The sequence below is a fragment of the Leptopilina heterotoma genome, unplaced genomic scaffold (genome assembly GCF_015476425.1).
Source record: "Leptopilina heterotoma isolate Lh14 unplaced genomic scaffold, ASM1547642v1 Lhet_191, whole genome shotgun sequence".
In the NCBI taxonomy this organism is placed as follows: Eukaryota; Metazoa; Arthropoda; class Insecta; order Hymenoptera; family Figitidae; genus Leptopilina; species Leptopilina heterotoma.
The window spans coordinates 273644-290574 of NW_025110910.1; the positions used below are offsets into that span (position 1 = coordinate 273644).

Genomic DNA, 16931 nt, shown 5'->3' on the forward strand with positions numbered 1-16931 from the left:
GTGGTGAATAATAGTTTGACAAGATTGAATTTCACCGCTTGTGGTTTGAAATTACTGTAATTGATGTCAGCAACTAGTGTTACTTCCTCGCCAGCTAGAATATTGTATATGTAAAAACTTTTCTCCTTATTTCTCCAAGTGTAGAAGGAAAATTTTGATCGTACATCAGGGGAATTAGAACCTCTGAGATGGATTTTTTGTTTTTGTTCCGTAAATATTTTTAAATGTGAATTTTCCAATAGATCATGAATATTGTTGATGATGTAATTGGCAAATTTGGTAATGCCACTGTTGCTAAAATCATCCAATGTTTGCAATTTATTCATTTCATCTCCGAAATAAGGAAAGGCGTGTTGTTTAAAAGCTGAGAACCATTTATGGTATTTTTCAGCTACGTAGTTTGATCTTTTCACAACCTCTAGCTCTGATAGGGCGTATCTTAGATTATAATCACGAACATGAAAATTACTGTCATGGGCAATGTGGAGAATGGTTTGATCAATTGTATCCTTTTGTTTCTCCTTACTTTCGAGTAATAGCTTATGCTCCTCGAATAATAAGTCGAAGGTTTTGATAAGTTCGCCAAAGGACCATGTCATTTTTTCATCAACTTTGAAATTTTTAGTCACGTTATGTAAAGTTCGTTTTATATCCTCAATTGTTCGGGTGATGTTCCATTTTGCAATTGCTTGTTGAAACTGATTCATATTCTTTACTTTAGACTCAATTTTACCCAAATTGTTGTGCATGGTACTTAACAGAGGTTTTACGTTATTATAGATGTTTTGCTCCATTAAGTGAAGGGCTTCTATCGCCTTCTCGTTCTTTTTGATTGCTTTGTCAATTTCGCTGACTTTCTTCTCGTCCTTCATGATACTTAAGGCACTCTCAGTTCCTGTTTTAAAAGCTTCGGATGTTGTCTTCAAATACTTTGCCACCTTCATACCAATTTTAAGAGCGTCCTTCTTCTCTACATCGTCGTCTTTCGATTCTTCTAACTTTTTCAATTCTGTCCTTAATTCTATTTCTTTGTTAGCATACATTAGTTGCATGTTGCTACTTACTAGACCATTCATGTCAGTCAGACTTCTATGCTCTATTGTCGAGTCCCATACTTGGTTGATAATACTAATTCCATAGAAGTTAGCATTCACTTTTGTTACATTGATAAACTTTTCCTGTTCTTTAACCACCTCTTCCTGTTTTTTCTTCAGCTCTTTGAAATAATCATCTGATTGTTTTGACAAAGTTTCGAAAACTTTTGGCAAGACGGTGACAAAACCTTCTGTATCTTCAGTCGTCTTGGCTTCTAGAATGGTAATAGCGGAAACTGCTATACCACCCACGAAACCTAATGCCGGATTTATGACTCCCAATGCCCCGCAACCAACTTTTAGTATTCCGAACAAGATTTTAAGGTGCATAATCTTGTCCAACTTTTTTCGATTTTTTTCCAACTCGGTTTGATTGGCTGATATTTCCTTCTCCAATTCTATAATCTCAGTAAGGAGGAAATCTAAATCCTCGTCCAGTGTCTCCTCTATGTCAGAGATGGCATTTGTGACCACAGTTTCAATTAACTTTGTACCATTTTTCATGTTCTCTTCCAGTAGAAATATGTTTTCTTTCAGTTGATAGAGAATGTTGTTAGTTTTTCGAAAATCTTTTAGGTCCGTTACCTTTCGTAATAGTTGAGGCTCGTCTTTTGTATCAAAATCTATGTTAACAGGATAGTACGATCCAATGGATTGCACCGATGTTAGTCGACCTGTAACGAAAGAAATTATTGTATTCGACAACAAAATTCGATTGATTATAAATTTTTTCAGAAAGTTCAAATTCATCAAAAGTGAAAAGTTGCTCCCAAAGTATCTAAAGTTGCAGGAACATTGACAATAAAAATCATTCTGCTGTCAAGATTCCTGCAAGTATAGATGCTGTGGTGGATATAGGAACTTTGTTACTTACCACTAATGTCTGCTTCTAGGTCGTTAATAATTCTTCCAAATTCCGTATTTTCCTGATTAAGAAGATGTTCCTTATAGGTAACGATTCGGTTCTTTAACTGTTCGTAAGAAGATGTGAAGTTGATTTTCCTACGTAAGGAAAAGAAGTGCTTTTCAAGTCCTATAAAATCTTCAACTAGGCTGATGGTATCGTACAGTTTGGTAATATTTTCAAGAGTATTTAACTGATCATAAAATGACCATTTTGCTACTTCTTCTGTTTGGTTACCTTCAGGCAAATGTGGTCTCAGGAACATTTTATACCGATTCACTGATCTTGGCAAAATGTTTACGGTTTGTAAAAACTCAGGCTCTACTTTCCTTTTTAGACTAGTACCGGATTTACCATCTAATCCCGTTTCACCTCTTCCGGTCTCTTCCGACAGTTCTATTGGTTCATGTACATGAAAATAGTCCTTGTTGTATTCTCCAGTTCCACAAGTTATGGAAGCATTGACGTTCTTACCGTTTTTACCTCCTAAACCAGCTTTTCCTCCCAAACCATCTTCACCTACTTCTCCATTCAAAGCAGAGAGTTTAAATCGATTTTCGTTGGGACTCGATGTCTGGATGATTGTAGCACTTCCTTTCTGTCCGCCAATACCTTTCATACCTCCATTGCCTCCAGTTGCTCCTACTTTTCCTCTCTTTCCGAAAATTTTGTATCTGTGCGTCTCTTGTAAATCATACTGTTTTGAGTGACTTTTCAGTTGAACCCATTTCCATTCAGTCGTTTTGTTCTTACAACTTAGTATCGGTACCCCTGTGTATTTAGTGCCATTGGCACCTTCGGCCCCATTTCCACCATGTTGTCCATTTCCTCCTCTACCTCCGTTGGCTAAAATAATAAGCTTCTCGGCGTTGATAATTCTGTCAGCAATTCCATAGAAACTTCCAGCGGGTCCTCCTGGTAGACCAGCTCGACCATGAGCACCATTTTTGCTCCCATTCTGTGTACCATTCCTAGCTTGCTTCTGTTCAAAATCAGTTCCATTTTTACCACTCAAATTAATTAGTCTATGTCCGTAAATTTCTGCTCCACTGTAGATTGTACTAACCTCCCATAATGGGGCTATGATTACCATTTGGATTTCCCCTCCAATCAGAAGAATATCTTTGTCTATAATTACCTTTTCAGTGGCGAATATTTCAATTACTTTCGGGTCCTCACTGCAACTGTCAAGTTTCAAATCACTTAGTTTGACAACAATTCCCGTAATTCTTAGTGTTTGTTCATTCCTCCTAAAATCGCAAGTAAATGATACATTTCTCGAAAGCAACTGTCCATTAGCCTTCTGGTACTTGTCTTTTAAATTATCTACCAGATAAAAATGTTTCAAAGGCTCATTCCACTCTTGAATTGCTTCATAAAATTTAGAGTCACCATTGATAAAACATTGAAATACTGTATCAATTGTTTTGCTCCTAAGTCCTGTAAAATCTCCTACCGATTTAGATTTTACATTGCGAACGCTATTGTAACATAAATTTAGGATAAAATAAAACTCTGATGCAGAATGTGTATCATTCGATCTAGCTAAATGCCAAATACAACTGTGGATATTTTCTAGTAAACTTGGGTCATATTGAATAGAATCTTGATATTCGATGGTACTTAATAAGTTCGTTAAGTCCTTCAAACCTGAGGCCACTTTTTTGTTAATAGTCCGCACTCCACAATTTAACACTCGTTGCATATGTCTATTAAATTGCAAATGAATGTTAAATTTATCCATATTGACATCCTTTTTATATTCCTTAACCACGAAAGATTGAAGGAATTCATTTACATCACTTTCAGGGGAGTTCTTACTAAAAGCAGCTATCAGTGATTTACTATTCTTCCTCAAGGCAAATATTAAATGAAAAATTTCAGATTTGTTCGTCTTTCTTTCTAAATTCTCAAGTTTTTTTAACATCTGTTGGTGAACATTCTCAGTTTCAGAAAGTGTTAATGCAAAAGCAATTTTACTTTGTCTTGTAGAAGAGTATGAGAGAATATTTGTAACATTCTCGTAAATATTTACAGCACTATCGATACTATCAGCGTGAATGAGAAACACATTCTGATAATTTATTCTACTCAAAATTAATGCTGTATTAAATGTTGCATTAATATCAGTATTGAATGTTCTATGAAATGGTAAAAAGGTTGAATTTTCTTCTATTAATTTTCGTCGTAAATTCTCATTCATTTCTGTTTCTGAATCAGTAAGTACTATAAATCTGCCAGGAAGGAAGTGAATTTCGTTATTTGTTGCATTTTCCATAAATGAAATGAAGTTATCAGCTTCGATTTCATTGCAAATGTTCTGTAATAAAGGATTATTATGTTAATTAGTGTTAAGATTAAGAAAAAGCAAAGAGCGTACAAAACAAAATAGAATTTTTCTTATTGACATGAAAAAAAAAAAAAAAAAAAAAAATTCATAAAATATTTTTGGAAAATGAAAAATGGAATAATTGGGTAGCTTTATGCATCAAAAAAATGCATAAAGCTACCCAATTATTCCATTTTCCAAAAATATTTTTTTTTTTTTTTTTTTATGGCAATAAGAAAAATTCTATTGTTAAGTAATATCAACTTACCCAGTAATTAGAAATGGCTGCATTATTTACTGTTCCTGCAAAAGTGGAAGCAGTGCAGGACACTATTAACAGTAGTGAGACAGAAAGAGCTTCTTCAAAAATCATTGTTTTTTCTGTTAACAATGAAGCTTAATCTATGTCTATATATACAGCTAGTTGAAGTTGATAAGAAAATTAATTTGACAAATTTTATTAATTATTTTTCTACAATGCAAACAAATTTTATTTGCGTCTGGAAAAATACAGTTTTTCGTGTTATTAATATGCTAATCTATGCATATTTTACCGCGCATTTTGAAAAAGTAAATTTTTTTTTTTGTATTCAATATCGAAAATTTTCTTTTTATCTTTATTATAATTATTATAATGGACGTCAATCGTAACAATAGGAAAACATTAATTATATATAATTTGTGTATTTCAATATTTGTACAATTTTAAAAATATCGAAAAAGTATTAAAATGTGTTGGAAAGAAAATAAAGAGGTGGAAAATTTAATGCATAATTAACGTCATCAGGAAATTAGTTTAACGCACGGCGCACCTAATTCAATAATAGTTTGATCTATTTAAATATTACATTTAGATTAAAAGCATTTATTATTTATTTCACTTTACATATTATATTAAAATTTATTATTAGAATATTAGCTTGAATTTTGCAGCAGGTAATTTATACAACAGGACGGTATCCTTTTTTGAGGATATCAAACCTCTGATAGTTTCACTTTTTCATTTTCTATTCCAAATAATGACATAGAAATTAATTTATAAAAAAAAAATTTTTCAATTCTAAGCAAGAATTTATTTTTATAAATAATAAAACTCATCGAAGAATTTCAATTATTTTTAATACTATTTTTAATTAATTCATCGAATAATAATTCAATTATTTTCACAAATAAAGTTTTCTACATAAGAATTCAATTATTTAAAATAAAATTTTTACTATATTTATTATATTTTGAAAAAATTAATTATTTAAAACAATTTTTTATAAAATTCTTGTAAAGAATTCAATTATTTTCAAAAATAACAAAATTTTTAACAAAAATTCAATTCTTTTTAAACATTTTAATAAAAATTTTCGCAATAATTCAATTATTTTCATAAATAATAAAATTCTTCCCAAGAATTCAATAATTATTAAAGAATAACAAAATTATTACCCGAAAATTCAATTATTTTAAAACTTTTTAATAAAATTCTTGTCAAAATTCAATTATTTTTATAAATAATAAAATTATTCTCAAGAATTCAATTATTTACAAAAATATTAGAATTTTTTACAGTAATTCAATTATACTTTTAAATATTTTGATAAAATTGTTCGAATGAAATCAATTATTTTAAATACAATTTTAATTAAATTTGTTTGAAATAATTTAATTATTCTTTTAGATTTTAATAAAAATTCTTCCCAAGAATTCTTCTTCTTTCTTCTTCTTTTGTTTTAATGGCCTCTTGTATAAACAAATAGCCAGTACTAAGTAAATATAAATAATTTCAATAAAGACTCTTAAGTTTGCCAATTATATCCTTCCCAAGAATTCAATTATTTACATAAATAATTCTTCGAAAAAATTCAATTATTAAAGAATAATAACAAAATTATTCCCGAAAATTCAATTATTTTGACTCATTTTCACAAAAATTCAATTATTTTCAAATATTTTAATAAAATTGTTCCAAAGAAATCAATTGTTTTAAATTACAATTTTAATTAAATTTTTTTGAAATAATTCAATTATTTTTTTAGATTTTTAATTATTTAAAAAAATTCTATTAAATTATTTTAATTATTTTTTTAATTTTTTAATTATTTTAATTTAAATTTAAAAAAATTAATCATTTAATTAAATTTTTTTTTTCAAATTTAGAAATAAAAAAATATTTTGTCGGAAAGAAGGAAAAAAATCCAATTTTTCTGGTTATAATATTGATTTATTAAGTTTTCGTTAATTATATACAGAAATTCGTTGTTTAATGACAATGGTTCAGAGGGACATTATAAGCGTCGGAAAAAATTCTCTTTGAGATTATGTTTCTTATATTAAAAAAAAAAAAATCTATACATAAAAGGCACAATGTCATTTTAAACCAAAGTCATCAGGCTTCAAAATCTCGATGAAATTATTTATTTAATAAACAATTGTCAAAATCGAATTCGAAGTTTTGGACTCAAGCGGAATCACCGACAGAAATATTGCACTAAAATCGGGACGCCGTCAAAAAAAAAACTATATTTTTTTTTTTCATTAAATCTACAGGAGTCTTTCTCTGTCAACTCCTTTATATCTTAGCGTATCGGCGCTTAATAAGTTATTTTTCGGTTACAGTCGACTTCATGCTATACTTTTTATTTATATTTCATTTATTCTATTCTTCATTTCATTTTTTCTCTCACTTTCTCTCTTTTTCTCTAGTTTCATTCTTTCTTTCAAATATTTTCATTTTATCGAGAATTTACATAAAAAATTCTTTTCTTTCTTCATCGTAAGATTTTCGAAAAAATTTTAAGAAATTTGATTGAAAATCTTATGGAAAATTTTGTTTTTGTTATTAATTTTCTGATTTCATACTTGCATACAAATTAACAAACTATTTTTATTTAAAACTTTAAACTTTTTTTTTTTTAATTTTTGAAATAAAAATTGATTGTCAAAAAAAAACAGTTTGAGAGACAACGGGAAAATTTTTTTTTTAATTATTAATTAATATGTTTTGATAAGCTAAACAGAGGCACTTATCATTCTAATATTTGATTTAGTAATCGCATAGAGGCTGATGACTTAAAATCTTATAAAACTAAGAGTGAGATTCGTCGAAGTTAATTCAGTTAAGACGAGACGATTGTCAAGAAAAAGCGTCCACAATTTTCAAAACTGTTCAAAATTAGAAAAAAAAATGGAATTTTTACAAAAATTTTATTAATATTTACAAAGATTGCAAATACTTTTAACTTGAAAATTTTTTTTCTTCAAACGAATTTTCGAATTTTCTCATTACAAACAAATTTACATTTTACGAAACTAAATTTTTGATTTATACAAAATTTTGGTACATGTCATTTTTTTAATTCCTTGGAATTTTTTTTTTTTTAATAATAATAATTACAATTTTTTTTACATACAATTTTTCTTCTGTACAAATATAATTTTTTTAGTTTTCTTTTTCTTTAAAAAGCCCAGAAATAAATAAAATTTGGTTTTGCAAATTGTGGGCGATTTTAATGTAGAAATTAAAGTTAATTAGAGCGTATACCGGACTAGTGTTCAGTATATGTCATAAATATTAGGAATCAAGTTTTTACTAAAAGCGAAATCGATTTAAAAAAAAAATTATGACAAAAAGACTATAAGATTCGCTACAAATACAAATTTTGCAGATTCGTTGTATTCGATGACTCTCAAAATTGCCATAAATATAACATTTTTTTTAGATTAAAAATAAAAGCTTTAAAAAAATTATTTTAATAAAATTATACATAAAAAAGTTGTTTTTCAATTTTTTTAAAAAATCGAAAATTTTTTTAAAAGCTGATTTGGTTATAAATTTTTTAAATAATTAATTTATCTCTAAACTAATTAAAAAATTGGTTTTAAATTTCTTTAAAAATAAAATTAGAGAATTATTTTTTAACTGATTTGGTTACAATATTTAAAAGTATAATTAATAAAAACAATTTTTTAGTTTTTTAATAAATTTTAAAAAAAGAAGTACAAAAAAAATTACAGTAGATTAAAAAATTATTAATAAATTACTAATTACTGTATTTAAATATTTTTTGGATTTTTTTATACTTTATAGGCATTGATAGTAAAAATTTATAAATATTGTAATTTACAACATTATAAATTTATAATTTTTAAAATTTGCAAATTTAAAATTTTTAAACTTTAAAAATTTACAAATTTATAATTTTCAAACTTTAAAAATTTACAAATTTATAATTTTCAAACTTTAAAAATTTACAAATTCACAATTTACAAAATTTGAAAATTTGTAAATATTATAATTTATGAAATTTGTAAGTTTACGAAAAAAAATTTACACTTTGAAATAAATTTTCATTTGGATAAAAAATGGCAATTTTGAGTACACGCACTATTACAGAGTGTCGGGCAGTAATAAAACTGACAGTTGAGCAAAGAAATCTCGGCGTCCTGCACTTTCGCCGCAGGATCCGAGTCGAAACTCCCATCACTCCATATATGCACCCGACAAAACAAGACTTTTGCCAAAAAGAAACGAAAAAAAAATAAAAAAAAAACACTGCTAAAAATTCTCAAGAAAAAAAAATTTTTTTTTTCAAAAAACTTTTTTGTTTCTAAAAAGAATTATGCGTGTTTTACAAAATTATACATAAACAAGTGTTTTACAGAATAAAAACTATTCATAATAATTTTTTTTCTTGTTTCATTAATAAAAAAAAAAAAAAATAAAAAAAAATAAAGAAGCTGGAAAATAAAAATCTCTATTAACAAGCGTAAGAAAGTCTCGATTTGTCGGGTTTCCATTCACTCAAGCAAATAGTGGTCTCGACAAAAGGAAAAGTTTTAGTGGGAAAGTGCATACATTGAATGTTACGTTTGGCAAATATTGATTTTACATAAACAGTCAACTTTTGTCAAAAAGAAGTCAAACATTTTTTTTCTCTAATGACACTTGCCAACTAAAACTTTCTCTAAATCCTTAGGTCACTTTTGAGCGAGTATCGAATGCCCCTCACTATTAACAGCAATGATCTGCAATTATTATCGATTTTTCCCTCTTAATATTTTTTTCCCGAAAATGATTTAAAAAATTATTTTTCAAACTAACAAATTAAAAAAATTAATTTATTTCAAAAATTTCGATATTCTTTTCTAATATTATCAGAAATATTATTTTTCAAAATAACAATAAGAAAAATAAATTTATTTCAAAATTTTATTACAAAAATTTAGTAATAAATTCATTAAAAAAAATTTATCAAAAAAGTTCATTTAAAAAAATTTATGAAGAAAGTTCATTAAATATTTTAATAAAGAATTCCATTAAATGAAGTAATAACGAAATTTAATAAAAATATTTATTGACAAAATTATATAAAAAAATGTTATAAAAATGTTTATTATAAAAATTTAATGAAAATGAAAAATAAAAAAAAAATTTGTAAAAATGAATTTTTATTTTATTTAGCAAATTTTATAAAAAAAAATGTTATAAAAATATTTTATAAAATAATGTTATAACATAATGTTATAAAAATATTTTATAAATCAATGTTATAACAAAACGTTACAAAAATATTTTATAAATCAATGTTATAACAAAACGTTATAAAAATATTTTATAAAACAATGTTATAAACAAATTTTATGAAAATATTTTATAAACAAATTTATTAGAAAAATTTAATAAATATGAAGAAGAAAAAAAATTTTTATAAAAATGAATTTTAAAATATCCTTTTCTCAAACACTGAGAAAAATCGACAATCTATCGAAATCAGAACTTTTAATATCTCGAGGATTCGGTTTTTTTTTTTTTTTTTTTTGAATGATTATTATTATAAAAATTATAATAATTGATTATTATTATTACATAGTATAATAATTATTTAGGCTCGTTTTTTTTAATAATATAAATAATGCGAATTCTGAATTATTGTGGATTTAACTGCTGTGGCTGTAGGCGGTGTTCGTGTAGGGGCCGCTATATATGGATGAGCCCGTGGTTGAGACACTCTTGTGCCGCCTCTTTGCCATGACGAGGAAAATCGCTGCCGCCACGGACAGCATCAAAATTAGACTCGCTATTATCACCGCGATCGTGAATGTCTTCGGCGAAATGCAGATACTGTTCGGATCATCGAACGCCTGAAAAATTAAAAAAAAAAAAATTAACACCGGTTATTTTATGTCCTTAAGGAATATTTAGTTTTTTATACTTAAATTAAAATGTTTTACTGTCTTTTTTCATTAGTGTTGTATTATATACATTAAAAAAACAAACTTTAGAAATTGGTAATTTTTTAAAATGAAAAAAAGAAAATTCGGTTAAATTTTGCTTAATTCGGTCAATTTTCGGTGAAAGGAAATATTTAAAGATACTAGACGAGAAACAAGTTTGTAAATTTATTATTATTTTTTCTTCCTTTTTAAAATATTAAAAACAGAGAAAAATTATTTTATTTTTAAAAATTTTCTTTCATACTCTTTCTCTGAAGACATCAGCAAAATCTGATCTTGAGGCAAGATCAGATGCCTCGTTCACGTAAAGTCCACTGTAAACTTCTATCGTGGCTGGCGTGCCACCATCCAAGCCCTCGGCTGCTGCCTTATTCTTTTCTTCAGCACTCGAGTCCCTGCGTCTTCTTCTTACTTCATTGCACAATGGCGGCTGAAAAAAAACAGATAAATACCTTTCAGTGATACACTCGACCAACGGACCAAAAGAAGTCGATTTATTCTCATCAATTTTAAAACGTTCTTCTTGAGAATCTCTTTTTTTGAAAATTTATGGGGGATTCAATTCAATCGTGGGGATTTAATTAAAAAAAATTTTAAATAGTCTCTTTCTTCTATTATTGTTTTTTAAATCTCGGAAATTGTTTCATATTATCATTAGATTAAATTAAAAAAAAATTTTTTTATTTTATTAATTTTATTTTAATAAATTGAAGAAAGAGCGATTTTTTAAAAAAGTTTCAGACACAAAAATAAAAAGAAAAGAAGAAAAATAGGAGAATAAAAAATGCCTAACGTAAAATTTATTTAAATTAAAAAATTAAAAAGTTTTTTTTTTTTTTTTTTTTTTTCTTTAATAAATTTTTAGTTTGAAAAAATAATAGTTTTAATAATAATATTTAAATTCACAACTGTTTTAGTCGAAACTATGAAAATTTTAATAAAACAGCTTAAATTAGCAGAGAAATTAGAAAATAATTACCGTATGTGAGCAACCGCCGCCATCTTTGACACAAAGACGAACGTTACATTGATAATAGACGCTCGCTGTGTAAGGAAATTTGTGAGCTTGAAAATTGACTTTGGCCTCCGTCTTGTCTCCATTATAAGTGAATTGACCCATAATTTCACCATCAACAGGACACCTAAAATATTATTAAATTAATAACTATTCTCCTTATTGAATAATTTTCACCTAAAATATTATTAAATTAATAACTATTCTCCTTATTGAATAATTTACACCTAAAATATTATTAAATTGTTAACTATTCTCCTTATTAAATAATTCTCAATTTTTTCTCGCTTTTAATGTCATAATACGATAATTATTGTATAAAAGTATTTAAATATTCCAAGAAGAATAAAAAAATGTCAAGGTTCGAAAATATCTTTCAGCCTGAAGAAAGATCTGGAGGATATGTTATTATATTGGAAAGGGCACAAACGTCTCTTCATTATTTGTGCAAAAATTAACATCAGAAAAGACGTTTGCATCAGAAATGTTGAACTGGCAATTTTTTTTTTCATTTTCTTTCATTTACATTGTAACCACCTTTCCTGTATATAATTCCAACTCATGATTCATGTGAAAAATCGTTTTCTCGTATAACTAGTGAAAGTTTTGTTTCATCTTATTCTTAACGTTAAAAAAAATTCTCTTTATTAATAAAAATAGAAAATGTCCACAATAGAATTATTTTTCGATTTTTATTAAAAACTGTTTTGTCTTTTTGTTTATATTTTTCATGAATTATTTCCTTCAATTTTTATCTACACGGGCTCAAAGGCACTTTGAAAAGTTTTTTTTATTCTTTTTTATTTTTTTCTATTTCTTTTTTATTTCTTTTATTTTTTTTATTTTTTTTATTTCTTTTTTATATTTTTTTATTGTTTTTATTTTATTTTATTTATTACACATAGTTAATTGTAAAAAAATGTTAAAAATTAACGTCTGCTTTTTTAAATACAAAAAAATTTTAGCGAAAAGTAGAAAGGCGGGAAATAATGAATCGTTTTTTACCCTTGGTCATTAATGAGACGTTGCTCGCCCCATCCGAGACCGTCTCGAACTATACAGTCGGATATTTTGAGACCAAATAAATCCTGTTTGTCAATGCTTATCACTAGAGTTAAAGGGTCGCCAATTTTCACATTCTCTGCGACTCGATGTCTCGTTGGGTCCCCGCTAAAAATCTTCATTGTACAGCCCGGCATTGGCGTCATGGACTGTAAAAAAAAAATTTACTCTCTTATTCAATATCTTTCAGCATATTTTTGTCAATAAATTTTTCTCTAAATTCTTCTTCATTTAAATGTGACGCTTTCTGAAAAAATTTGAGGTTATGTTTGCAATTCTTGGAAAAATAGTCCCCTAGGGGATTACCCGCTTGGCGGGAAATTTAAAAAAACAATTTCTTTTAAATTTATTATTATGCAATATTAAATAAAAAAAATATTAGGGGTTAAACTTTTAATACTTTTTTTTAAATTTTAGTTTCAGGTAATTAAAATAAAATTATTTAAATTATAAAAAAGAGTATTTTTATAATTAAATTTAAAAAAAATTTGAATAATATAATTTTTATTGAAGAAAAAATATAAATAAATTACCTGCTGAGGCAAAGATTGTAACATGGCGGTTTGTGCTTGGTCGTTCGTGATAACTTTGTCTCGAGTCTGATAGCGACATCTCACGTGGAAACCTCTGCCCTGATTCGTGACAAGTTTTAGGTGCGGTTGCACCACTATCGTATTAAAGTATTCGATTCCACCGTCGTCCTGAAAGAAAAATTTTTTTTATTTTTTATATATAGTCGCTTATTTAAATAATTATTCAAATTTAACAAATATTTATTTATTTCTGAAACTTTTAAAAATACAAGAAATTTGTCATTGCAAAGAAGGCGAAATATTTCCCTTTAGGGGATTACCCTCTTGGCGGGAAATTTAAAAAATCGTTTTAAAATTTTTATTTTAAAAGAATATTTACATAATTAATTCACGTAGATCATTGTTATAGGAAAATTTCTTTATTCATAGATATTATAATAAATTTATTTTATATGGATAAATAAAAATATTAGAATTTTTTTTTTTTTTTTTGTAATAAGAATATTATTTATATAAATAAGTAAAAATATTATATATTTAAACACATAAAAAGAAAAAAAAAGTTAGTAAATTTAAATTCTAATTAAATTTAAATTGCGCCTTATGCCTTATGCGTATTTTGTCCTCTGAGGGGAATACCCGATTGGCGGGAAATTTAAAAGTTTTTTTGCATCTAATACTTTAAGGCGTTATTAGAATTCCGATAAAATTTCTTCGGTTTAAACGATTACAATCCGGTTTTGCCTGTGATAATGTAACCGTTCCATGGAACTCGACTTATCTTTTCCTTTTCTTTTTGTAATTGTTGTAACGGATCATTTGCACCAATAGTTTTGCGATTTGAGCCATTTTTATTTTATTTTATTAATATTTTTATATCACCTTAACATTTTATTACTACACATGTATCAAAGATATGCATATAAATAAATAAACATATAAATAATAATAATAATAAAAAAAAATTTGTAAAGAAAATAAATATATATATTTCTTTAATATATTTTTTGTTTTATTTTTATTTTTATTATTACTTTTAATGTAATAAAATGTTAGATTTTTTATTTTTTAATAGTTTTTTTTTAAATGAATAATAAATATTTTTTTTTTGAGAGAGAGAAAGAGAAAAATTTAAAAAGTTTGAAGAGTGGAAAAACCGGAAGGCCCTTTTTTATGGAGAAATAATGGTGAATATTTTAGTGGGGGTAAGATAATGATAACCAATCAAGTGAACGTGCCTCTTTTGTGCGGGGATCTTCTGCTGCAACATTGTTGCAAGGTCGTGATGTGTTATTTATTGTATCCGCATTGCTACGAAAAATAGCTTTATTATTTTATTCTTAATATTATATATATACACCATGCCATTTCCGACAATTTACTGCATTAAACTGATTCCCAATAATTTTCTCTCCAATAATTGGAATCCCACTGTAATAATATATATTACACTGAATGTAGATAATTAGATAATTTATTAAATTACAGCAGAAATATATATGAAGTTTACAAAACTCGTTTTCATATTTTTCAAAAGTAATTATTTTTTCGATTTTTTTTTTTTTTTTTTTTTTTTTTGGTAATGAAAATATAAAAATATTTTATAAAAAACTAAAAAATGTGAATAATATTTCAAAGAAAATACTAAATAAATAATATTTTAGAAGAAATAATAAAAAATGTTTTAGAAAAAATTTTTTTTTTTATTTTTTAAATATTTTTTTGCTTTACATAATAAAACTTTATTTGGAGAGTCATTTTAGAACAAATACATTTGTCATAAAATAACAACATTCGTCGTAACATTTTAGAAAAAATAATAAAAAATATTTTAGAATTTTTTTTTTTTTTTTTTTTTTTACTCTTTACATAATAAAACTTTATTAGGAGAGTCTTATGAAACACTGACCGAAGTCTTGTTGTCTTTAGAACGAGGATCGTTATGTCTGTAATTACAGTTTATTGTTGCGGAACCACGGGAGGAAACGCTTTGATTGCCAATTCTGTTCATTAGAGTCGATCGTTATCTCGCTAATGGCCATCGTTTTGTGGTGTAAAAACAATGTTTTGGCGATCAATAAATCTCCACACGCACCAAATGATAAACTCTCGGATAAATCTAAAAAAATCCAGTCCCTTTTTTTATTATTTACGAAAAAAATTCAAATTTCCCGCTAAAACTTGTTTGAAAATATAACCCACACTCCCCATGGGATTCCCAAAAATAGCGGGAAATTTAAAATCCAAATTTGCAAATATTGTGAAAAATCGTTAAATCAAAAGAAAATATATTAGAAAACTGTAATATTTCTGAAAGTTGTTAATATTTTTTTTCAAAATACATAACTTTTAGCAAAAAAAAATTAATTTAATGATTTGAGAAGAGGGAAAAAATCTCAGTGTCAACGACTTTATGGCGTGTCGTGTGTTCTCTTTTGTTGAATTGTCGATTCCATTCTAGGGACAGGAGAAAATCGCAATGGAGAGAAGGAGACTTTTTATTGTCAGAGTGCAAGGACAAACATGAAAGTCCCTTGTGTCGACAAAACTCGTATACTCTTGGAAGTGTTAACAATTACCGAGGCGAGCAAACGAATTAAATCACAACTTCTGAGAGGCGCCTTCTTTAAAGTTCCAAGCAATTTTCCCGTCTGATTAGATTTTGCTGATTTCAACCTTTCCCATAAGGAAAAGAAAAAAAAATTTTGCCAGTAATTGACAATTTTTCACAAGTCCATAAATTCAGAAAATAAAAAAAGTAGTTGACACTTTCGAGAAAAATAATTTAACTGTGAATAGATAAAAATGGTTAATAAGAATTAATTCTTAAATAAAGTTATTAAAATAGTTCTGTCCCATCTGAAATTTGATTTTTTGGTCTTAAAAAAATATTTACAATTTTTTTTTTTTTTTTTTTTTTTTTTTTTATTATTATTATTAATATTATTTATTTCTTTTATTATTTATATTATTTTTTGTATATTATTGCCTGTATATTATTGACAGCAGATATTATTTTAATATTTTTAATTTTAATAGTATTAAAATTATTTTTTTTTAATAATTAACAACTCATGTACTTTTTTTTTAATTTTTCCTTTGAAAATGATTTTTTAATTTTACGACAGTTTAATGAACGTTTTGCACAAGTGGGTTTATTAAAAACGAGCAATACGATTTAAATAAAAATTACTTGATGCCATAAAAGCAAAAAAAAAAAATTGAATCCTCAGGAGATACATAGTACATATTGGTAGAGACGTTATTATAATAATTATTACGTCTTAACGGATCTGAGAGAGAGATGCACATAAATTGTGATGAAGGAGAATTAATGGGGAGGAAAGCCCAAATAAAAGCTGTTTTCTCAGTTTCTAAAGGTGGGTGTGAAATGTAAAGTCAGCGATCCGATGTGCCTCAGGCCGATGCACTGAAGATTGCGGGTATCCTTGCTGAGGTCGGACGGCACTCGTTGAAGGTCGTTGCCTGCTCCATATACCCGGTGTCTTAACAAGAAAATTCCTCTGCTATTACAATTTTTTTTTTTTTTTTTTTTTTTAATTAAAATTATAATATTTTTTACTATTATTAATAACATTATTTTTTTCTACTATTATTACTGTTTATTTATTATTTACTATTCTCGACTTGTTTCCTTCAAATACTAAATATATTTCATATTTGAAATTTAAATTTCCCGCCAAATTATTGAATCGGCGCAGGCCGGGAGTTTCCCTCAAGCATTAGGGTGCGTTCACACTTTAACTGC

General features: G+C 26.6%; 1 protein-coding gene across 2 annotated transcripts in view; it reads right to left on the reverse strand.

Moving 5' to 3' along the window:
* Window positions 1–10094: 10094 nt before the first annotated feature.
* Window positions 10095–16931, reverse strand: part of LOC122500860 — an 85833-nt gene continuing 78996 nt past the window's right edge. For both annotated transcript variants that reach the window (XM_043609989.1, XM_043609990.1), the window contains exons 5-9: window positions 13163–13330; window positions 12573–12778; window positions 11532–11694; window positions 10797–10982; window positions 10095–10459 (exon numbers count right to left, since the gene is read on the reverse strand). In XM_043609989.1, coding sequence (XP_043465924.1) covers window positions 10256–10459; window positions 10797–10982; window positions 11532–11694; window positions 12573–12778; window positions 13163–13330 — 927 coding nt within the window. In that variant the 3' untranslated portion in view covers window positions 10095–10255. The remainder of the gene's footprint in view (window positions 10460–10796; window positions 10983–11531; window positions 11695–12572; window positions 12779–13162; window positions 13331–16931) is intronic.